Below are 24,593 nucleotides of genomic sequence, written 5' to 3' on the forward strand. Positions count from 1 at the left end.
ATTGTTATGTAAGAATATGTATTTCCTACGATCTGACGTAAGTGAGCTGAGGTCAGCGGTTTTTACATTTTTTTATATATTTAGAGAACAATAGTATTAATCTGTGCGCACATTCAGAAGCGTCAACAAGCGGCATATATTAACAGAAACACGTCAAATCTGTAAAGGCGTAGTCGACTAATGATTTAAGTAGTAAAACCCGAATATATAATATACGATCGATAGCCATACTTGGCGTTTCTTTCAAAAACTCAACACCGTAAATTACAACATCGTTGGGCGTCATTTGCATTTTTATTGTCGCCTGCATCATACGGAATGGATAAAGCCTGTAATATAATCGGCGGACCGCAAAATTGAATTATTTATTATTCGGTTCGCTTGTAAAACACAATTATTCGGCGGCCGAATGTCAACTGTCGATGTCTTTTTTGGTATCAGTTCAAATCGGTGCGGTCCTGCAAATTCACATATTTAAAGCTAAAAAATTCGCTATCATACTTTCCTGATTTCTTAACAGGCAGTTGTGTCGCAGCGTTGATATTGTACGGTCTGATTTTAAACATTTATAAAGATTTTTTTATCGTTTCGTCGATTCGCCGACGGACGCTTCGTGTTCAAGTTTTCCCTTCTACTCCCTGCTATTTTTCACAAATGGGTAAGCGAATATTTTTTTATTATATTTTTAGGACGCCAGTCAACAATTAATAAATTATTTTAAATTTTAAAAAGGCCAAAATGACTTTTAATTTAGTGGATATTCAATAAAGTACAAGTGAGGTATTCAGCGAAGAATTCGGTGGCAGATTAGAGATTAATCGCATTTATCATTCCGAAATATACTATGCATTCAAATACCATATTCTTTTTTTATTGATGCAAAACATGATAGAGATTTTCGAGAATAAATATTTTCGCGATAATATTTCGTTATTTTGCTTTTTAAATTAGGCGATTCTTTATTCTGTATCTCTTAATGACGGTAAAATTATTTTTATTGGTTTTGTTTAACCTCGAATAATGGCTCATACTTATAAGCAATATAATAAATCTCTTAACCGACTCGGTCTTATCCTTGTTTAATCACAGTCTTAACAAGATGGTAACGGTGAAGCGGACCATTATATCCAAATAAGGATTCGACTCTAGTCTTTCTTACGACGATCCGACGGGAAAGCATCTGATAATCTTCCGTCTACCGATCTGCATGTACCTTCGTGTTCAAAATTAACAATGATAATTTGACAGGCCAGCGTGTAACTCCATACACAAAGACAGCAGATTACATTGAATAGACTAAGGAATTTAAGCCACGATTGTACACTCGACTCGACCTGTGTTCTCACAGCATCATGAGAATGCTTTTTACAATCGATATTCAAAAAAGAATAGAATCGATGTCTCTGTTGTCAACGAACAATTCTTTCGAACGCTAACAGTTTAAATGTTGTGAAATGGGACTCTATTGTTTGGGATTAAGTTCCTTTTTTGTTTAAATTGCCATGGTTCGTTTTGGTCTTCAATTGCGTCAGCGGTTTATAAAGACAAAGCGCTCGATTGCGTCGGGTAGACTTAATGTAGAATATCTTATAAAGGTTAAATATCAGAATGTTTGTGTTAAAGTCAGAAGCCACGTAAATATCACGCGCTCTACCTAGAGCACATTTTAAAGTAATATTTATAGAGTATTAAAGATGTAAAGTATCTACCATTTAGATTATATTTTAGAAAAGAATAGTTGCTTTATTTAGTGTATCACTATCGCTTTCACAACCAATCAAGTATTAAAAAAAATATATAAAAAGAAAACGAAATATGCCAAAAATATTTATTACCGTTCCTCGAAAGTACATTAATTCTTGCACCATCTTTGGAGGGTACAAAATTAGAAAATTAGCAACGCACGTCAAGCGGTGTGGTCGCAGTTCGTATTTCTGTCAACAAAAGAATCTAATCGATTGACGTCTTTGTCCGGCCGTAAACGTCGATTGTCTCTACGGATTGTGAGCAAACATTCGGTTTTCTATGTCCACCATTGTTTATTGTAACACTTCGCAGTTTAACACCCGACAATGAGCGTATAAGCTTCCCGTAGTTTCGCATAATGAAGTCCAATTTCGTAAACAATGCGACTGTAATATGTTTTGATGTTTTTACGTATTGTCATTTGTCAACGTGAATAGTGATTGGAATCTAACAAGCGTGACCGTCTTGAATGGAATGCAAGATTTGTTAGGCTCAACTTTTTTCGTCAAAATTGTCACTTTGTATTGTAATGGACTTTACGTGGCGCGTGGTCCGTTATCCAAGTTTTTTTGTGTAATAACTGTTTATCCTTGCGAACGTACAATGATATTTAATTAAAAATAATATTACGCTTGTAGGTACATTTGTTGTGGAATAAGATGTGAAATTATAAAGAGCATGTCAAAGAAAAGTAAATGAACAATAAACTGTTATTTAGAGTAAGTGCGCCAATTATGGACTGGTTCCGTAATATGGACTACCTACATTTCTCGAAAACCATCAGTCGTAGGTAGGTATCGGTCTCTGCAAACTGAATTCCACCCCACCAGAGCCTCGCCAGTCGTTTGCCGTTGGGCAAAGAGCGCGCACGCATTAACGGCAGCCATTTTTCGTTTTTGTCATAGCGCGATGTAATTTTTTACCTAACTTCGTAAGCTCATAACTTCATAAAATATTACTGTTTGGAAAAGTGAATTATACCAGGGGAAAGGTGAGTTGCTTTACAATCATTCATAATAAGTTGATATATCTAATAGTTTAAATATTTTTCTTAGCAACAATATTACCCTAAAAATGTATGTGTATTATAATATGGACCACCGGCATGTTTTGAATATGGACTAGTGGTCCATATTACAAACAGTTTTATTTTAATTTATTTTAATTTGATTGTTTAAGGATAACATCTACAAATACAGACAAACATGGGATAAAGAGGCAATGGCTAATGCAATTAAAGCACGTGTTAAAAGCAAGCAAGCGCGCGTTTTGCATTATGCGGTTTTCATGCCACATGGATATATCCCGTTAATAGACACGTCTTCGAAGATCATGGCTTTATTGACGAAGACCTTCCAGCAGTAGAGGGGCCTTCTAATGACCCAACGCTCGATATAACGACACCAGTTGATATAATTCCTGATAACCCGATACCTCAGCAAAGGGCTGTTGTACCTGAACCCGATAACTGATAACCTGAGACAAAGGCTGTTGCATCTCCCACACCTTAATCTGTAATTGAACCATCACTCCAGACCCGTTGATGGACATCATGAAGCAAATGCACAACCAGGAGTGTCAACACTGACTATGAATGATTCAATACAGTAGTTGGTCCCTCTACATCATCTAAATCATGTTTTTCGCCAAAAGTGTTTCAGCCTATACCGCATTTAAGGAAAACTGTCAGCAACAGAGGAAGAAAAACTACCAAACCTCAACTAAAAACTACAATCTTGACATCTTTTTTTCAATTATTTTGTACCAAATTCACTATGGTCCATAATTAAAACCATGTGGTCCATATTTTGTACACTTTTTTCTAATATACAATAATGACATATTTTAGAAAATGTTGATTATTTCTAAGATGTTAATGTTCCTTAAGAATTCTAATATTTGATTTTGTTCCTAAATAACTATCGAACCTTTTAAAATATATAAGGCTGATTAATCTTTATAATTCTGAGTTTTATTACAAAAAAACCTTATGGTGGTCCATAATTGGCGCACTTACTCTTAAAGTATAATCCGAGTGATGTATGTACATTGTATTGTACATAAGTAACGAGTGTGCGAGGTGGAGACAAATGGTTTGGGGGCGGTGCGTATCGCGGTAGCCGCGGGCGCACATAAATAACAGGCCTCACCGCAAACAAGCGCCGTATTTACTACATTATTATATTTTATACATGCACTCTCAATACACGGAGGCTCTAATACGGCCAACCTACATAATGACGAGAACGCGCGGAAGGCGTAACCCGGTGGCAATCTACCGTCTCGCTCGACGACGCCCCGGGCGCGCGCCTAAGCGAGACGAACAACCACAAATTTATTAAAACGAAAAAAAAAAACTTTACTGCTACTGCACTCCGCGTCGCGTCGCCTCGACAGAACTAGATACATTTTTCCACGTCGCTGGGCGTGAGCGAGACAGTCGCGGCCCGGTACGCGCGAGCGGGACGGCTAGCTTTCCGCGAGCGCCGCGCGGCCGACCGGTCATGTGGGCGCTGCCGGTGTTGCGCACGCGCAGCTACTTCGACGCGAGTTCCACAGCGCTGCGTCGTCCACCTCGCTTGGCCCGCGCGACCTTTGCTCGCCGAACTGAGCCGCTTCCTGCTCTTCTGCGGAGCATCCATCAGGCCCCTTCACCCGCGCGATCATCCGACGCATCACCGGCGAGGGAGCGACAAAGATGGCAGGCGGTCCCCAGCGCCGTAGTTGAAGGTATTCGTAGAATGCGTGATCTGTATCGGGCGGGCGGCGCGGGGCGCGGCGGGGCGCGGGGGCGCGGGGCGCGGGGCGCGTTCGGAAGCGGTGGCAGCTCCCAGCGACTCCTGGGGTTATTCTTCCTCAGGCCACTGCTGCTCGAGCTACGTACCAGGCGAGCCAGTTTTTTCCGTCCACCGCACCGCACGCCACACACTCGTTAAGCCCGTGCCAACACGAGAAGTCGCCACTAATAAATTACTGTTTTTTACCGCACTCGAACAGTCTACGCCGCGCAGCCGACTAATTTATACGTAAAAATAACCATTAATCAGTATTAAAACCCAGTCATTCGCGCCCAAACACAGTGAGTACTCCAACTCTTACTTAATTTTAACTAAATCGAAGCTCTCTTAATATCGCGTTCCTGAGATCGGAGATAAGGGATGCACCACCTCCACTAACTCGTTATCGCATGAGATAATCTCAAATAATGATAAATCTGACGAAACAATTAAGAGAGAGATCGATTTGACTTGCAAATGTATTTATGTTATGTTTATATGGTCGTAAAATTTATATCTTCCTATTTTACTACTTTTATTTCACAGCCATTTGATATTTTTGCATGTTTTATTAATATGTCAACTTTGTTCATATGTCAAACTAGTGTTAGAATTGATATCCTTGTTCTATCGTTCGTCGTAATGGATTAAACGCAGCAAAACATTTCCAATTGGGTTCATTTATTGTGAATTTGTTTACTTCTTTGGGTCTTTCAGAACATTTCTCGAAGATAAAATATATGAGCCATAAATTAATCAGAATTGGACATAATTTATATTTATATTATTATGCACAAGAAAACTGACCTACCACTCATAAAATATCGAAATAAAATCGTTAGATTTATAGAGCAGCTTGCTCTTAGCGCCTCTTGGCGCTAGGTTCCAAAAAAATGTTATTCAAAATATGTCTTTCATGCATTTTTTTCGATGTAAAGCACCCGACTTGAATCCCATTCAATGTGGAATTGTGTCCATTTTATAACGATTTATGGTTTATTTAACAATAAAAGAAGAATGGTTTTCGAAAAGGTCTCCTTTCAAAAGATTACACGTACGAGAATCGTTTAATTCGTTACTTTTGTCGAACTCTAGTTTTTTCACGCATCATTAGGTATGCCTTTTGACGCCCTTAATGTAGGTTCCCATGAGATTTGTGTAATGTTGTCGATTTTCACACAAACTTTAAAGAATTAATAAAACTTTAGAGGTGAAGACAGGTGAATTTTATACTGCAATATCATGTGCCAGTTCTAGTAAATGATTATCTACTCACAAAATATGAACGCGCAAAAATATTAAAATCGTCATTTTTTTCACATGTATTTTTCCATCTGAATTTATTTTTCATTGTTAATAAATAGGTATTAATTTAATAAATATGTTCATTGTAATGTCCGTTATAAAAATAGATATCTTTTTTTACAAAATCTAAAGTAATAAATCAGAATATGACTCTATTTTTCGCCAACTCTTTTAGTTAAAATCATAATCTAACTTCACGGTACATTAATAAACAAACCGTATTAAACATTACAAAATTAAAAGTGTTCACAGTTCTAAATAATCATATATTATAGTGAAAAAACGACATGATTCGGGTATCAATTTAAATTGATGTTTAATCGCAGGCCCGCGGCGACAAAAATTTACATTTTTATAACTGAAGCCGATTGCATGTAGCCCCAAAGCATGCCCACTGTTTTGTTAAAATATTATTATTTCAAACGTCACGAAATGAGAAAATATTTGTCACATTTGCGTATAAAATTATGATAATAATGCGCAAAGAATCACTTGTTTTTACGTAATAAATGATATTATCTGCTTCATATTTTGCGAGCGCGTTTACTATTTGCGTCAACTGTAATTGCATAAAAAACTTAACAATTTATTTGAATTTTTATATAAAATATAATTTGATTCTTTTATTCGTATGAACATTTGAATTTATTATATTGATGTAATACATAATAATAATATGAGCTTACTATCAAACAAATTTTGTCTCTACTACAGTAGATATTACGATAGACGGTAGTGACATATTGTTTGTGTTAATTACATTTTAATTTCTGCTTTTAAATAAGACGATAGTTGAGATAAAATTTACTCTAGAAACTATTACTTTTAATAGTTTTATCTTGTATTTAAACTACTCTATCATTTCTAAAGTCTATAACAAAAATAGTCGTTTTGCGTGTTACACCTTCAATGACTAATAGGACTAAATTATAGACTGTAAAAACAATTTAAGCTTTTGTGTTCTAATGTGCATATAATTATACATATAGCTCTTAATGTTATGTAGGTAGGATAGTGATTTTTTTAAGACTACGCTTCATAATAGAGCGTGTTGTTAGTAGGTATAAATGTTAGTTGCACTAGGTATAAGTACCTAACCTTAACTTCCTGAACGAAACAAGCTGGTTTAGACAAAAATATACAGCTACCATTGCGGAAATCACAACACAAAATTGAAAGATCTGTGCTAATATATAAATTAGTGCTTTAAAAAGTTAACTCTACTTTTAGCCAGAAGCCAGACTAAAAATTATATTAGGTAAAGGACACAAAGTCAATTTATCAAACTGTGACAAACGAAAGTCGACCATTAAAAACAAAAAGGGAAAACGTTCTAAATTTGAAAACGTTCGGAATGTTTTGAATCCCGGCGGGGCGCATACGTCACTTTCTTTTAAATCCGCCGAAGAGCACAGACTGTCACATACGCGGCTCATATTAACACATTGCTGGATGTTTACGAGGCACAGGGTGGAATAATGTCTGAAGACAATGATTATTTATCGTCAGAAACGCTTTTGTCATAACGCCGACTCGTGTATCCATTTATAATGCGTTCGTATCGACGGGGACACGGAATTGATTGTTCTCGGACGCCTGCATGTTGGTGAATACATAAGGGTTTGTTTACATAGGTTCGTAATTTGGTACTCTATGGTTTCAAAAATTATAGATACAATGAGAAAATGGTAAAAACTGAAAAAATATAATGCTAAGTATATTTTTAATGGATAGATAATCAGTTAAGAATATATTGAATTTTCTCTAAATTGAAAATACCAACAAAATATTTTGTTATGAAAATATCAAACGTATAGGAAAAACGATGACGTATTTACAAAGTCAAAAGCCGCATTTGTACATAACGCCCTCATAACATATAATTTGAAGAACAGGAAACTTTTGTTTGCCTGAGATAAAGACAAAAGTTTCGGCTAAGCTTATCTTACCGTGGCTATAGATAAACGAATTCCTTTCTGAGATGTGTTAAATGGTTAAATACTAACAAATAGTACGGTGGACTTTACAGGGGTGCATAACCTTAAAACCCGTAGGTATCGACTATTGTATTGCTAATTTAAAACTAACTAGCTTTCGCGCGTCTTCACCCGCGTTTTAAAAGAAAAACCCTCATACCTAGTTCCCGTTCGCAAGGGATTTCCGTAATAAAACATATCCTATTTAAACCAAGTTACTTTCTATATGTGTGCTTAATTTCATTGTAATCAGTTCAGTAGTATTTGCGTGAAAGAGTAACAAACATACAGACCTACCTACACAGTACACATAGGTACACATACATCCATCATCCTCACAAACTTTCGCATTTATAATATTAGGTAGTAGGATAGGATTCGTTACGCAAAACACATTAACTTCTAACTTTAACACAATACGTATTTATCGTTGTAACACGAATCCCGTTAATAAGACAACATCATACAATAGCACCGCTCACAGGGCAATTAAAATTGTACGTGTATTGCATACAAAGAGTTCGCAAATAGTACAATAATACAAGCAAGTATGTAGCTAATCTCTTGTATTCTATCCGTTCGATAACTTATCGCACAGCTTTGTTTGCGCACGAGTTGAATGCGAACCCTTTGAACATACCGACGTACGACTGATAACTTTATTTAGCGATAACATTTACGGTGTATAATAAAATCAACTTACCTAAGTAACATAAGGCTAACTGATAACGCTTACCTATAGGTACCTACCTAATTGAATAAACTTATCGTTGTTTGAATAGGACTTTTCTAATTTATTACTGCTTATGACGCGAATTCGTTGGGTATTATCTAGTGTGAGCGGTTTGACAATAAATTGTGATCATAAACGATATAATTCAAATTGACACTGTTCGACATGACAAGAATAAGATAAATTAACACTTATTCTGTCAATAGTCAATAATATATAGTACCTACCTATACAAAATATGATAAAGACAGTTGAAAAAAATGTTGGTTATACCTGCTTTAGAGTAAAGAGGTATAATTTACTTTATTTAGAGTACACTTCACACGTTCATTCATGTCCATTGATTGTTAGCTAAGGCCAGTTCACACCGGCGCTATTCGGTCAAGCATTTGACAGGAAGCGCCACAGGTGTATACCTGCCTTTTTTGCTATGTTTGACCGTTTGCGGTCGATTTTGTTTGCGAAGATTAAACAGATTATACGTTATATTTAAAGACGAAAAATAAACTTAATAAAAATATTTAAAAGAATACGTAAACTTTAAATACAAAGCTATAGTTATCGCTGTTTAGATTTCAAATTAGAGAACATAAGACGTTAAAGTATCCCACGAGAATTAACCTCCGGGCGATAGAAAGTTCCTCCCACGCGTCGACGGTAAAAAAAGTAAAAGTTCCATTTTTAAATATTCTTTCTAATTCGGCTGCCGTGTTACGCGCCACGCCCTCGCGTTTTGATTGGTGAACAGTAGCCGGGTAACGTGCGTTCTTATTTTGAATCGTTTTTTTTTTGCACTGGCAGCTTTTTATTGAAATGTTTTTTACGGAATCTGTGGATCATATTTTTATTAGAATTTAGAATGTTATTAAAATTTCTCTCACTCTTTTAATATGTATTTTTTTATAGGGAGGTTATAATAATATGATCTACCTATGTTTATCGGTACCAACATTATCTACCACCGTGTTTCTTAATTAATTAAGGTTAATACTAATAATTTATAAATCGTTTATACAATTATAAGAACCATGATGACAAACAAATAATAGATTTAGAGCTACATTTAATTGCCTAAACTATTTAGTAGCATAATATTGAGATTAAGACCGCGGGCCAACTTCGTGATGATCAATTATGTAACTTCATGATCACGATGCAGTCTTTATGATCATTTTAAAGGTTTAATTATAGTCTAGTAACATTTCACTAATCCTTAATAAATATGCCATCATTGTATTGTTTGTTTTAAAATGAAAGTACCTAGGTAGGTATTATTTTTATTATTAGATCTAGAAAAAAATCGCAAAACAATAAATTTGACTTACTAAGTTGATACTTTCCTTTAACATTTAAATGTTATAAATTATATCTTCTCTTTAAAATTTATTCTCTACCGCATTTTCAAAAGCACTTATTAAGAATTTCTGCTATGTACAAAACTAGCTTCAAAAAGAACCAGTAAAAAACGCATCACACAACGGCTCATATAAAAGTGATCACGTCTTTGATTGGCCGCCGCGTAAACCAGTAGCCGTGTGTTCGCGTGTGTGTGCGTATACGTATATACTACATACGTGTGTAAATGCTACCGTGCATCCCGAGGGGATTCGTATGGGGATGTTTTGTATGCAAATTGCGCGCGTTCCTTTTTCAAAATGGTCCACAGATTATGAATATTTTTCTTTTTTTTTTGAAGAAGGCGGGATATGTTTGCGTAAAAGTATTTTGTTAGATTTTTTTAATTATGAATATCAAATGATACATTTCATTCGCTTGCTTATGTTTTTCCATAGGCAATATGTTTCGTTAAAAAGTACGTTCCTTTTCAAGTTATTAATAAATAATGTCTTTGTTAATCCGGTAACTGCATGTTTTGATGATTATTTATCCATAATAAGAAATTTTTAATCGAATTGTTTATGTAACCTAATAAAAGTACCTATTCAAAACGTGCAAAAGTTAATTGTAATAAAAACAAAAACACACTTTCATTACAAAAATAAGCTCTATAGAATTAAAAAGAAACCCATATATATACATAGTAAATGAATGTGTTTTTATATAAGTGTTAAGCAAGCTGGATTACAAGCCGGAGGGCAGGGAGGGCGAAGCGTTGCCGGAGGCTATCGGGCCGAGAGTCCAATATATCAGGCACTCAGATACGTTGATCAGACGACAGGGGAATGAATGGAGTTGCGTTTGTGCTATTTTTTTTTATTTAGAAATTATTAACATGTTCTATTAAATTATTAAATTAATAGGTTAGCTACTTATAGGTTAATAATTTCCTAATCTCAACATCATGTAATATTTAATGGTAACATTTTTGCTTATGTATGTTAGTACGAGATAAGTGTCTGCTACGTCAAATAAAGAAAACTCGAAAACGTATGTAAAAAGTTGATTTTGTTAAGGCATTGCTCAAAAATGATTAGGTATAATTATGAGACCGTTATATTATAACAACGTTAAAAATTTAATGATACCTATAATAGTCTATAAATCCCAAAAATAGTTACAGTTCGTGAAATAATTTTAACCACGTAATCATTTTGTAAGCTCAAAGTCGACTCCATTCCTCGCGCTGTCCGTCGCCTGCGCATACCGTTCCTGTGAGAACGCGCGGTACATAAACTGTTCGTTATTTTGCTCACTCGCTCATTTGTATATTATAATTTGGTCTCGGCTTAGTGCAGCTTGAATTTAAATTAAGTTATAATGTACTCATTATCTTTTGCTAAAATAAGGATAAGTTACAATCAACTTGATCGATTTTTATGCATAGGTAGTTTATAAAAAGCTTAATAAAATACATTTAAATAAAGTTTATATTTTTCATCAAACCAACTTAGGAATTTTCGCGTCAATTTTACTTCAACTGTTATTCAGTTATTTTATTAACATTGGGGTATTTTTATAAAACTATAGATTAGTGGTTCAATCTTTCACTTGATATAATCATTAAAAAATAGCTACGGAGATATACCGTCCATTCATAAAAAATAAAACACACCGCGTAAATTATAAATGCATTAAAATCTTTTATAAAAAGTATAATTATTACAACGTGATTCAGCTCATACTCGGCATTCTATTCAAAATTTTAAGGACAAGTTAACAATTGTATTCCATCCCTTTCACCACCAAGGTGATCCCTATCTGCGCAAGGGAGAACACGAGTCATTGTTCGTAAAAATGTCAAATAGAATGATAAACATAAAATTGTGTTGAAATACAAGAGCACGCGCATAGCACGAGATATTTTTATTCTTAACCATTTTATTCGTAATTATATTTATGGCGCAGAATGAGTTAAAAGATGGCTAATTTACTGTCGAGGCTTTAATCGTTCTGAGCCGGCATTATAGCTTGTTATTTTGCGTTTATTAGCAAAGGAGTAAGTATCCTTCACTTTTTCATGAAGACTATTAATATTTTGTGCAAAGTTCATTCGTTTTTGCAACGGGTTGTACGTAGTTGAAAAGTATTAAGCATTTGTGAATTTTATCGTCTCATCTATGTAAATTTTATTACACTGCATAAATATTTTTGTATTGTAATACATACTAGTTTTAAATTTTAATAGGCTGGCATGAAAACACGTAGGTTTTAATTAATATTATCGTGAGGTATTTATGAATATAAATTGTTATAGGATCTTCATCAGCACATATTATATTCTTCCCACAATAGATTTTATTTACTTATTAGGTATGTAGATTTTTACGCACAGTAGATTTTTATAACCTACCTAGTTATGAGAGTTTAAGTTTTAGGTCATGTTAAACGTCATGTCTCATGTGAAAACATACGGTCTATGTCATCTGTGTAACGCACAACGACACATAGACGTAGACCCATAGAAATCTAAATAACAAGACACATAGAAGTGCTATATTGTCATAATTCGTATGAAATCCGCTGTCGCCAAAATCAACACATTCAAACCGAAAGCTAAACAGTACACACAAGTAAACTATGCCTTTTATTGGACAGCTTGATTTTAGTGAAAACTAACTTATCTATTAAATTAAGCTTTTGAATATGTATCCTAACGCACGAATTTACGGTTTATTTTAGAATAACATCCCTAAGTATATGACACTTTTTGCTCCAATACGAACAAACGTGATAATAAGAATGGTCGACTGTGTCATTCATTGTTATTTCGATTATTATGGTGACACTCGTAATACTTGTAAATATTCTATAATTTAAAGGAAAAACGGCATTATTTCTAAAAAAAAATATTTTCCGATGAAATATTATTCCTTTATAAGTATAATTACAACTTGTGGAAGAATTTCCGCAATGGGAATTGCTGAAACACACCATGTATACACTCATACGTCTCCAGAGCAACTAAACAGTGACGAATGCACTGGTGATGTGCAAATCACCTGAGTGGCGACAAGGTCACGCACGCTTACGACTTCTAGTGTCTTGTTATTTAGATTTCTATGCGTAGACCGTATGTTTTCCAACTTTTTGTACAGTGGGCAATGGAAATGCTAGTTTCTGCACGAATTTCTCATTCGTCGATAAGAAAGTACCTATTATATTTTGTTTGTTCCAAACGCAGCTCCATTCATTTTTCGTCTTGATCATTTTAAACAGTTTTAAAGATTTTGTTTCAATATATCTAAAATCATTCCTTAAATTGCAATTTGCCTCAAACTTATAATTCACGACGTATCCTGTTACAAGCGCGCTAAAATCCAACTTGCACAATCATCAAGCGAATTTCAACTTTCATACCAAATTCCAAGAACCATAATCCCAAGTCACGCTGACTCAGCGAGCGAACAATACACACACAATAATAGATCTATTATTGTGTGTGTTCACATTAGGCACGTCTATAGACACAATAACTTGATGAATTCCCTTTCATCTCTTTCAACATCTGATTTTCTCTTTTAGGTTCAAATGTTTTGAGATTTATCTACCTACTTACTTGAGTAGTTTTTAATCTTGTAGATATTACGGCTATGAAAATATTATAAACTTTTATATAGGTAGGTATGGCAATAGTAGGTATTAAAAGGAATAATAATATAATATAATAAGAAAATACTTCATTTAAATTTTTTTATAAAAATCATTTTTAATTACTCAAAATACACTCTTAGGAAATATCTTACACAGTATTTTATTCGACACTACTGCCAATATTAATGTACATTGCCAGCGCAAAAGCAAAACAAAAACCACGCAATGCACTTAAAAGAAGCATTGTAATGCTTAACAGCATCAACTATGTTGCTCACAATGGAAAAATAATTTCGTTTTAAATGTACTTTTATTAATTTGTGGAATGTTTCGTGATTAACTGGTTAGTGGCAGTTTTTGTTAAATATATTGTAGCCTTTATGATTTGCGAACACATCGTAAAGTTATAAAATAGAATAGGCCTTGTACACACTGTGGTATTTTGAATTCTATTGCTTGGAAATTATTATTAAAGAATACAGAATATTTGTAATTAAATTATAATATGAGTCGAGATTAGTCTAATTTAATTCCATTTTTTCATTGTTGTCGTTGGAACAAATTAGGAAAGTAAAATTATTACAAAAATCTTTTAAAATTTAAAGAAACTGCAAGAACTAGGCAGAGGAATGTAGTAAGCGTGAGTTACCTATATTATAAGTTATAACCTTCTCTGTAATGCGTTTTATAATCTGTTTTTTCTGACATCTTACGATACCTAGGTACCTACGTCATTTATCTCAAACTACGAGTGCTCGTACTTTTTATCATTGCAACCTATAAGTAGATACATAAACATATTTTTCAATGCAAACATATTATACAGGAATATAATACCTATTATACTCGCTGTTTTTGAAAAAAAAAATAGTATCTACAACTGTACAAGTTATACTACCTATCACGCAAAATTCTTCTATCCGGTCTCTCCTACACCTACAATTGCCTATTTTATGTGTTTTTTCCGGTAAATGCTATCAAACATTGAGAACTGTATTCATTTTTAATTTTAAAACTTACCTAGGTAATTTTTTTTAAGTTTTCAGTGGTTTTGATGCAATTTACATATTATATAGGTATAGCTGGTTTCATGCTGTTAGGTTGATATATATCCGCTGACGGGGTCACGGAAGAATTCTACCATACCCGTGGCCCCGTCGTTGATGCGGCTTGACGGAACACAGTGGGGTTTTGGTCGGTAGGAATCCGACATAACCCACGGCCCCTTCCCCGGAGGCCGTGGGTATCTATGCAAGATTTCCCCACTTAAAAAAAAAAAAAAAAAAAAAAAAAAAAAAAAGGTTGATATATATCAGAACATGACGTATGTATTTTTTTTTAATTTTTACCCTTTTTTTACCAGTTTGAGCCATCTAAATAGCGTTCAAATCGAAGTCAATTTACAAACTAAGATAATTTTGCTAAATACTATTGCGTTATGCCATAACTAACACAAACTAACCTACTGATATACAGTTTATGTAATACGAATCTTGTAGCGATGTACCTTTCACTTAATATTAATGAACAGTTGACTCAGACCTTTTAAAACAAACGAAAACCACAGCTTCTCACCTGCTGACGCATAATTTAGCGATCTTTGGTAAAGTGTTAAGTTATCCTTATAATATATTAATGGTTGAGTTATTACTAATAAGGAGCTTAAGAAATTCTGGTGGTAGTGCAGAATTTTTTAATTAATTCATAATTCATTTATTCAGCAAAATAACACATAAAGTTAATGCTAGATGCATCTGGGGACCAAACGATCAGGTATTTGTAAGTACATATATTTATGATGTTATCAGGGGCTGTTTATCATTCTTAGCCGGAGATTGAATTTAAGATTTTAAAGTTAAAAGGCGTAATATGCACTTAGGTATGTATATGTAGGTACCCTTGCCTCAAAAGTCGCGCGTTAAAATAATTATAAGAATTACAAATCAAGCCAATTTTGAAGCCATAATATTTTCAATTAGCTAACACAGTTTAATAAATATTGAGGAAATTATTTTTTTAAAATAAGATAATGTAACTTTAAATTTTAGGTCACTTGTCAATATTAGAGTTCTCATTACATTTTCGTAAAAACAATAAAATTTCATAGAATGTAACAATGAATTTCCACTATTTGTCACAGCGCAGTACATTTCCGAACGTCGTTCTATGAACGCAGGTCAATAGTTCATTCGCTGAATCATGTATCAATTTTGAAGAATGCCGCTCCAAAATATCGGTGCATGATTCATTCGTGTATCCGCTTATGTTTTAATTAATGTGTTTAATGTTATTAGAGGCCATAGTTCTGAGGAGGTAAATCGAATGTAACATTTTAAGGCAAAATAAATAGATGATAGAATCTTTGCACTGATAATAATAGATATATAAAAATAAAAACCTACAATAAAGTATGTACCTAAGTAAAATCTAGTAGTAGATACAAGTTACTACCTACTAGGTACTAGGATTATAAAAATTAAAAATTATTTTGAAAACAAAACATGAGCTTTGATTTCCAATTGGTTACTATAGTACCTACGTGTATTATACAATTTTACACAAATTGACCATAAAAAGCCGTTCTACTCCAACGATTTCGCTAATATTTCTCAGCTGTTAGATCAAAAGAAATTTCTAGATAAATCTCTAGCCATCTCTCATACCATAAGAGATGATATAGCTACTAAATCGTGTACTTCGTGACTACAAGATAATTATCTAAAAGTATACAGGGGACATCTTCCGTAAATGGTAGCCAGTTATGTCGAAATGCTTTAGATTTGTTAGATTGCCGATTTTTCGTTGCCATCACAGGCCGCGATTTTGACGTCGTGAGTTCGTTTTTTGGTTATTAAAGGTTTAATGACATTCGCGTCTAGCGTCTTGTCTGGAATACAATGATATAGTGTTTCTGGATGAATCGTGCTTATTTAAAATATAAATATTAAAAACGGATAATAAGTTTATTTTGTTGGTAAGTTCTTGATATATTTTTGGAACGTAGGTAGTAGGAATAATTTCACGTGCGATGTCGTTTCCACCTATAGGTAGCTATTACCTTCATATTTTAATTTGACATCTACTAATATTATAATGTTAGCCAAGAATGCCTTTAACATGTACCATGTACCTAGTATATTTCAAAGCAGTATTTATTACTCATTTATTTATAAATACAAGACATAATTACAAGTCGGTGTTGAAGCGTGAAATAACTGTTCGCACCTTTGAATCCTTAGTTAGGATTTTAATACTGTGTGAAAATTGTTTTATTTAATAATGTCGGCAGTTTAATGATTTGCAATTTAGTGTTACATCAGACAACACTAAATCCCTACAGCAAACGTGACATACAAACATACAAACTATGGTTATAGGTAGTGTTGTCTTCTGAGTTAGCGATTCCTAAATATGAAAGACGGTGATTTCTGACAGTTTTTAACGTTTCATATAAATATTACAAGAACTACACAAACTAGAAAGTGCAATGAACGGAGCAATAACAACAGAAGTCGGTAATTTTGCGGTTGTAAGCGCCAGTGCCAAAAGTGCGTCGTGAGTGAAACGCACGCACGGTAGCGCCGCGAGCGGGCGGTGGCTTTCCCACCGTGACCGATAGTAAACGTTCCTTATGTCCCTGTAATTAAGTAAAACCCGCACAATTTGCTCTTGCCTCTTATATGACGAGAGACGTATAAAGTGACGTATACGTAAAGTGAGTTTTGTTCCGATTTCAATTTGGTACCGTTCTGCTTTATTCCCATTGTTTCTTTATTTTACTGGATCATTTAATTTTATAGTATATCATTGAGGACTTAATGATTCGCGTCATTCGTGATAACGCACAACCTTAATATTGCTTATACATGAAAACTACGTGTGATCTATTCACAAACTCATGCCCCACAAATCGCTCGAACGTATACTGAAACGCGGTACAACTAGTATTGCAGTGCATTTTCTGTATGAGCCTACCGTCCCGCTACCTGTAGCCTGCTCATTCACTCGCACGTGGTGGGGGCGATGCGTCTTCCGCGTAATGTTATCAGTAGTTTCCGCACCCTCGCTCAGTTGCCAAACGCACCCGCTTACCGTCGCACGTGTCACATCCAGTTGCAATAACTCATTAGCGATCTATGTTACTGTTCAAGTTTGTGAAAGTGTAGCTTGTTCTTTTGACGCTTTTAAGGTGCGTATTACGAATTGATGGTTTGGTGTGCATGTTTTGTATTGATAGTTGTATTTATATTGTTTTGAAATTTTGTTATTGTTTATAGAAAATTTTATTTTATTTTGTTTATCAAGAAATTATAGTCGTCATATTTTTAATTGAGTATGTTGTGGGTGGTATAAAAATATTAGTACTGAGCACGAAATTACTCCATTATACGAGCATAACGTTAAAACAAATAGGTATTAAAATTATCAGTGCGCGCGCCACAACATTTTCTACTCTAACATTAGCGCATAGAGTTAAGAATCGTATAGAGCTGTCAACTGATAAGTTATCATTGTCAACAGGCGCCCAAGCCCCGCCCGTCACAAGCACCATAGCCCAGACAAAATGTTCGCCGTGATGCAAATCGACGAAGATCACACAAGAGATTTCAGGCGTAAACTGCGCCCAAAATGCGAGTTCGTCTGCAAGTATTGCCAACGTCGGTTCACTAAGTCCTATAACCTTATGATACACGAAAGGACCCACAAGAGCCCCGAGCTGTCTTTCAGTTGTGAGGTCTGTGGGAAGAGTTTCAAAAGGCAGGACAATTTACGTCAGCACAGGTAAGTGAAATTAAAAATTTTGAATAGTTTCTATTTTAACATTAATTGTAAATTGTTATAAAGTTTTAGACAGATTTTGAATATGAAATTTAATTTGTTAGTTTATTGGTATCACAGTGATGGCTAGGATGAATTTACTGCTTGTAGTTAGATGGTATTAATTCGAGATTTTTTTATAGGAAAAAGCTAAACAAATACGTGTGTTGGTTGGTTATTTATACTTTAATTATAATGATTAAGTACCTGACATTGGTGATTACATAACAATAACCTAACTCAAACTTCGATCCTATGTCTGAATTCAGGTGTACAATTAAAATGAATTCAACTGCAAATGGGCCATGATTTCAAAACTTCTTACAAATTTAAATGTGAATAATATGCATTATACCCCTTCCGTAGACTTATCGAAATTTATTTTGTTTATCCTTTTGAGTCTCGAAAACATTCCTTTGATTTATCAAATCAATCATGCTATACAAAACTTTACACAGTCCGTTCATTCTTACCATTATATTTTCATACTTCTAATCAATTTTGCTCAAGCAACCAAACCAAATGTTACATTCTATACATTTTGTAATGGGATTGTTACGTTAATTTGACAAGCGACCTACATTCTTAGCGGTTTCTCTGTCACAGGAGACAAGGCCGTGGCTAGACGCATCGAGGCGTATTAGGGCTTACTTTATCAGCAGCGCAATCAGCTGTGACGTTCTGAATGTTAGCTACTACAGTTACAATAACCGCAGGATCAGTGGGTTTTAAAGGGTTCTGAAATACTTTGGTTGGGTCTAATCTTTTCGTCTTAAAAGTGTCAGTAGCTGGGAATAACAGCATTTTATGTCCAAGGGAAATTGTGGATTGTGGATAGGATATTCGCTGCCGTTTGAACAATGAATTAGTATTAGTTACAGTAGTTTGATAAATTGCATGTTAATTTTATTCAATAATTCGAGTTCATTAGTTAATCGCTACCATAATGATTTGTTGTTAGTAATTAATCAAACAACAAACAGATGCAGATATGACTAATTTGTTAAATTTAACGACTTTACCAATTAAAAATTATTGCAATTTGAAATAAAGGCATTTGAATCGTCAAGGATATCTAAGAGGGCAATTAAATAAGGTTTTAATTGTATAATTCTTATCTATGCCATAAATGTAATCGTTTAAATTTATTATCTACATACAATGTCGATTACTAAGCTTTAAATCAAGGTATTAATTTATTAGGCGAGGTCCTCAGACGAACATGGGAAAATGCAAGTATCGAATGCATTTTATGAGTACATTGGTTCTGACAAGATTTGCAATTCGTGGGAATGAAAAAGACTTGCTTTTGGCTTATGTCTTATAGTTTCCTTTGATTTATTTGCTTTAATGGGTCCACTTGAAAGTATACACGCATTACAGCATTGGTTATTACGTTTTAGTCAAAATATTTCGTTACAAATAAAAATTACTTGATTGTAGTAGAAGTATCACTTAAAAGAGGAACAAGGATGTTTCTGAATACTTTTTCATGTAGTATGTAGTTATTATTCTAATCGATCTATACCATCATATGCATTTCAACGATGTTTCTTACCATCTTCCATGTTTCATCCGTTTTTATAATTGGATTTATCATGATGTTTTGTTTCTTATAATTTGCCAGCTTTCACCGTGACAATGAAATCGTCACTTCCACAACAAGGCCTTTGAACTTGTTAATTTATTTCGCTACAACAGTGGGATGGTGACATTCTTGTACTTGGCTAATTACCATACAATGTGCTAGTAGCGACGACTTGACAGGCTTATGACGTTTCGCTAATTCATCTTTGTCTCCAAAATAATGTCATACTCGTCTCTGCTCATTGTTAGTGCTTGTTTAGTGGTTCAATTATTTATTCATTCGTTGCTCGAACTCATTGTAGGTTTAAGTAAATTAGATATACACAGTTAAAATTTATGTCGTGTCAAAATATCAACAGTATCTTATTAATGCTAGAGGAGTAGGTAATTTTCATCATCATTCACACTGCGAATTTGGGATATAGGAATTCTTTTCTTAGTTATGACTTATGTTGTATATGACACACCCGTCTTTACTTTTCAGTTATTCTTTGTATCATCTAATCTTTGAATTACACACTGCTATATTTCTGGCTTTTTACTTCCTATTTTGAGTAGTTCACAAGCTTTATGACGCAGTAAAGAGCGCAGTGCACACGTGAATGTGTGCCGTGTGAGAACTCGGAGGGCTGCAGCCGCTACCGAGATCTCGATAGATCCCTCACGCGGAATCGTGAGCTCGTGACGTGGCGGTGTGTTAACGGTGCTTAATAGCCCCTAATGCTTCCGAAACTGTGCGAACGCGGTAGCCCCATATGAGCACAATTTGTAACAATGTATACCGTATCGATGTTACGGTATCTATGCATATAGGGGCAAGACACGTGATGTAACTGTAAGGCTAGATGGATTGATCGACCGAAAAATTGGTGATCAGTTGCGGTTGGTGCGATTCTGTCTGGAAAATTGATGGTTAATTTCATTTCGGTATAGCTAAAAATAGATATCGTTCTTTCACACTTTCATTTCGTTTTGTATAGACGATAGAACATTCCATTCTTCTAGATTCATCAATCTATAGCGGCAATTTTTTGTGTCGTGTCCTCTTTACCATGATTGAAAGAGACCTTTCTAGGATACATTCTGTCAAAACTGTAAGCCCTGAAAAGCGCATACGTAGGGCACGCTAGTTGCATACATCGTGTGAACCTCTGTACGTGAGTGCCGACGGCGGTGAGGTACCGCTACTGATTATTTCGCTAAATAAGTGTGCATGAACCCAGTACTGATCATTTACGCGGAAATAGTTAAACGTTTGGCGATGTTTACGACCAATTATTCAATTTTCATAAACGCTCTTATGCAGGGGTCGACACGACTAGCTGTTTTATTATACTTTTCTATATTTTTTTAATGCATATATAATAGTTTTGTTTACGTCTAGTTATCTTTTTCATCCTTCTAGCACGCGACGGTTGTTCTACAGATTGAAAAAAATGTATTTTTACTGGTTGTACAATGTACATTGTTTAGTTTTTGTTATACCTGCAAGCAAAAAGTACCTTTGTGAAACATCAAATTTTAACAGATATATTACAGAAACTGATCTCATTATCACAACATGACAATTTTACCGATATGCAACTATGATAAATGCACATAGGTCTATAGTAAGATTAAATGTCCCTACCACAGAATAAACAGCCGTGTATTATGTGTGAACGGGCTAACATTCGGTGACATTTATACCCACTTAATTAAACGAACATCTTAGTCACGTACAGATATCGTAATTAAGCTAGCCTTTGACGTATCGATAACAAAGGGCTTACCACCTTAATTGCGATCGAGATGGTCTATAAAGTTAGCAGAGTGGGTCATTGTTCAGATCAGGTATCAGCCGATAGGTCGATTCGAGTTTACTTGAACTCGATATTATCTTTTTAGTAAAAACTGTAGTTGGGGCGTTTTGTTTTCTTTTTAGGTTTGTGTTGCTTGTGTTTAAATTACTTTTTTAAACGTTCCTATCTATATATATTCTATGTCTTGATTTTAGTTCATGTTTCCGTTAGTATCTAAAATATTTTAATAGTCCCTAGTTTGATTGTAAGATACAATTAAAAACTATCAAAATAACCCGTTAACGATTTTTTAGCTAAAGTTCGTGTGATGCTGGCCAATTTAGCGTTCGAAGCTGGATTTAATTCTAACAGAACTAATTTTAGCCAAGCTCCAAATAGGTAATGTTCCTGCGCAAAGGTAATTGGGTATAATTGAAGTAGATCGGAGACAATGGGTGTTTGTACAAAATCGTTCGCGACGAAGGTGGCAATGCGGTTAATTAGTTGACTCTAAGTTGGCTTATACAGGGTGTTGAACTGTTTTAGCAATTAGTTTGGAGATAGGAATATTTTGCTTTTGTAAGAAATTATGAGGATAAATAGTGGGACAAAGTAATTTCAAAATTCAATTACATTTTAGAAAAGTTTTTTTTATGATATTTAGGTTTTAGACAAAAATGTTTGCGTTATAAATTATAATAATTAAAATTATTCATAAAATTATGCATAGTTATGTAAAATTGTAATTAAAAATCATAAATTGCAACCATACTATATTACGGTTAAACAACAAGAATCAGGAAGCCCACAAATAAAACACTAATTAAACCACAGTCGTGATAAAACAATCATGCTGTATACGAAAACGGTTCCGTTCCCACACTACATACAGGGTGTTCACGAAGTAACCCGATGTATCGGGAAGTATAAATGCTGTCACCTGCGCCCTTTACGATACGGTTTCGACGCGATTTCTGCACGGATTACGTAAACCCATCGCGATCTTGTGTACTTGTAAAGTGCAATTGTTTTATTCGATCGTAGTATCGAAATGCTACTTGGAAATTTAGATTTCAAAATATTAACTACAGAATTAGTAAATTACTTATAGTATTTATATGGTTAGGTATGTTTATTAATATCTGATCTATTGGAAAAAGTAAGTCAATGTTAGAAATGCTTTATCGTTTTTGCATAACCTGTAGTAGGTAATCAAATGTAACAGAGTGCTAAATATTCGATAAAATAGTAGCTATTACGGCTAATTTATCTGCATTATTAGCGCTGCAGGTGACGGGAATTTAAATACACATAATTAATATGAAGTCATTAACATTTCAACACGTTTTATCAGATTATTACACCGTGGTTCACGGGCGGACTAATCTCTTAATCATGATTACGTTCATTATCTAATATCTTATTACGTGTGAGGCGTTAAAAATGTAATTACGACATTGCAAGGAATTTATGGTTTACTTTTGTAAGTGTTAGGAAACGGAAGTATGAAAACTGCATTCGTAGATAATTATTATTATGTAGTTTTAAAATAGTAAAACGTATCAGTGTTCTCGTCATTTTCAAGGATATTTCGTTTAGGTTGGACTGGAAAGTCAAATCATCATTTTACGGGTACCTATAATATGTATAATAATTAGGTATTTAACAACATTAGTGAAAGCAGTTAGCAGGAAAAATATGACAAGAAAATTTCACTGTGATACCAATTTTAATAATAATTTGTGTTTTTTTTTAAAGTTTCATTCACTGTTAATATATTTTTAAACCTTTTAAAAACTTAGTGAGGATTTGGCCACGTGTTTCTGTTAATCCCTTTAAGATGTTTTAGGCCTTGGAGGCTTTAGCACCTAGCGAAAAACATCAAAAAAGGGCTTTTGACAATCCTTTAGTTTGTTTCAGGGATAAGTTAAATCTCATTTGGGATGTTAACGGTTAAATTTTTAACATTGTAACGGTGTATTTTTTTAAAGACTTTTTTATACTTTTTGGTGACATTGGTAACGGTTTCAAAATTCTAAATTTTTCACTAACAGTAGATTGTATTTGCACTGGTTGTGTACACAAATAACTGGGATTATTGAGAATAATGTATTCAGAAAATTAATTGTTTGCAAAATAATTTTGGCAAGTCATGATTATTGACGCTCGACAGAGAATTAATGTATTTATAACATCTATTTCTTATGTCAAATGAATGTTATTAACATATTTTTCTCGATTGTTGTAGATGTAGTCAATGCTTGTGGCGGTGAAGGTGATGGAGGTAGCACGATTCAACAACGGTCTCTAACACAATAGAGTAAGGTTCAATATTGTACAAATGTTTTTTTATCAATTCAACATTTTTAAACATACTGAATGTAGGATTATTTGATGACATTTGATTTGCAGAGACCGCGATATTGAATATTTTTGTATTTCAAAATAAGTACGGTCGTGCTTATAAACGCCCTACAAGCATTTAAAATTTAAATTTAATCAATTTTTCTATTGGGTGTATAGTAATTAGTAATATTAATAATTCTTAAAACTTAAACTTAAAGGTTATGGAAGATAATAACTAAATATTTTACAATGTGTATTTATTGTGTTCTGTTTGTTACAGAGACATTCATTACAAATCCAACAAGGAGACCATGTATTTGCGATGGTGATACCACAATTATGAAGACCCCAGTGACGTCAAACGCTTTAAAACCCGGGAATTCTGTTAACAGTATTCAAGTATCACCATAATAAAGCCAGAATTAAATATAAAACAAAAGAATATTTAAAACAAACGGCCTGCCATAAAAAAAGAAGAAAATTTCAAATATTCGAATTTGGAACGCAACGTTCCATTCTATTGAAGAATATG

At 34.1% G+C, this 24,593-nt stretch overlaps 1 protein-coding gene across 5 annotated transcripts; it reads left to right on the forward strand.

Annotated features, from left to right (window-relative positions):
* Window positions 1-399: 399 nt before the first annotated feature.
* drm (odd-skipped family member drumstick) lies at window positions 400-24,570 on the forward strand. 5 transcript variants are annotated; one of them, XM_090111644.1, is made up of 4 exons: window positions 4,615-4,825; window positions 18,051-18,311; window positions 23,964-24,035; window positions 24,342-24,570. In XM_090111644.1, exons 2-3 carry the CDS (start codon window positions 18,094-18,096, stop codon window positions 23,986-23,988), a joined length of 243 nt encoding a protein of 80 aa, XP_089967770.1. In that variant the 5' UTR covers window positions 4,615-4,825; window positions 18,051-18,093; the 3' UTR covers window positions 23,989-24,035; window positions 24,342-24,570. The 5 variants fall into 5 exon arrangements, with proteins under 5 accessions (XP_089967767.1, XP_089967769.1, XP_089967770.1 ...); XM_090111641.1 differs by lacking the exons at window positions 4,615-4,825; window positions 23,964-24,035 and adding an exon at window positions 400-658; XM_090111643.1 differs by lacking the exons at window positions 4,615-4,825; window positions 23,964-24,035 and adding an exon at window positions 4,360-4,476.
* Window positions 24,571-24,593: the final 23 nt, after the last annotated feature.

This window comes from Colias eurytheme, chromosome 17 (assembly GCF_061535395.1).
Source record: "Colias eurytheme isolate Ceu_HAF_F1 chromosome 17, ilColEury1 Martin Lab GWU primary, whole genome shotgun sequence".
Taxonomy (NCBI): domain Eukaryota; kingdom Metazoa; phylum Arthropoda; class Insecta; order Lepidoptera; family Pieridae; genus Colias; species Colias eurytheme.

Excerpts from the sequence above, each read along its gene's own strand:
- drm (XM_090111641.1), top strand. The coding sequence starts at position 18,094 with ATGTTCGCCGTGATGCAAATCGACGAAGATCACACAAGAGATTTCAGG. Across the intron at positions 18,312-24,341 it reads GACAATTTACGTCAGCACAG|AGACATTCATTACAAATCCA; the intron begins GTAAGTGAAATT and ends TGTTTGTTACAG.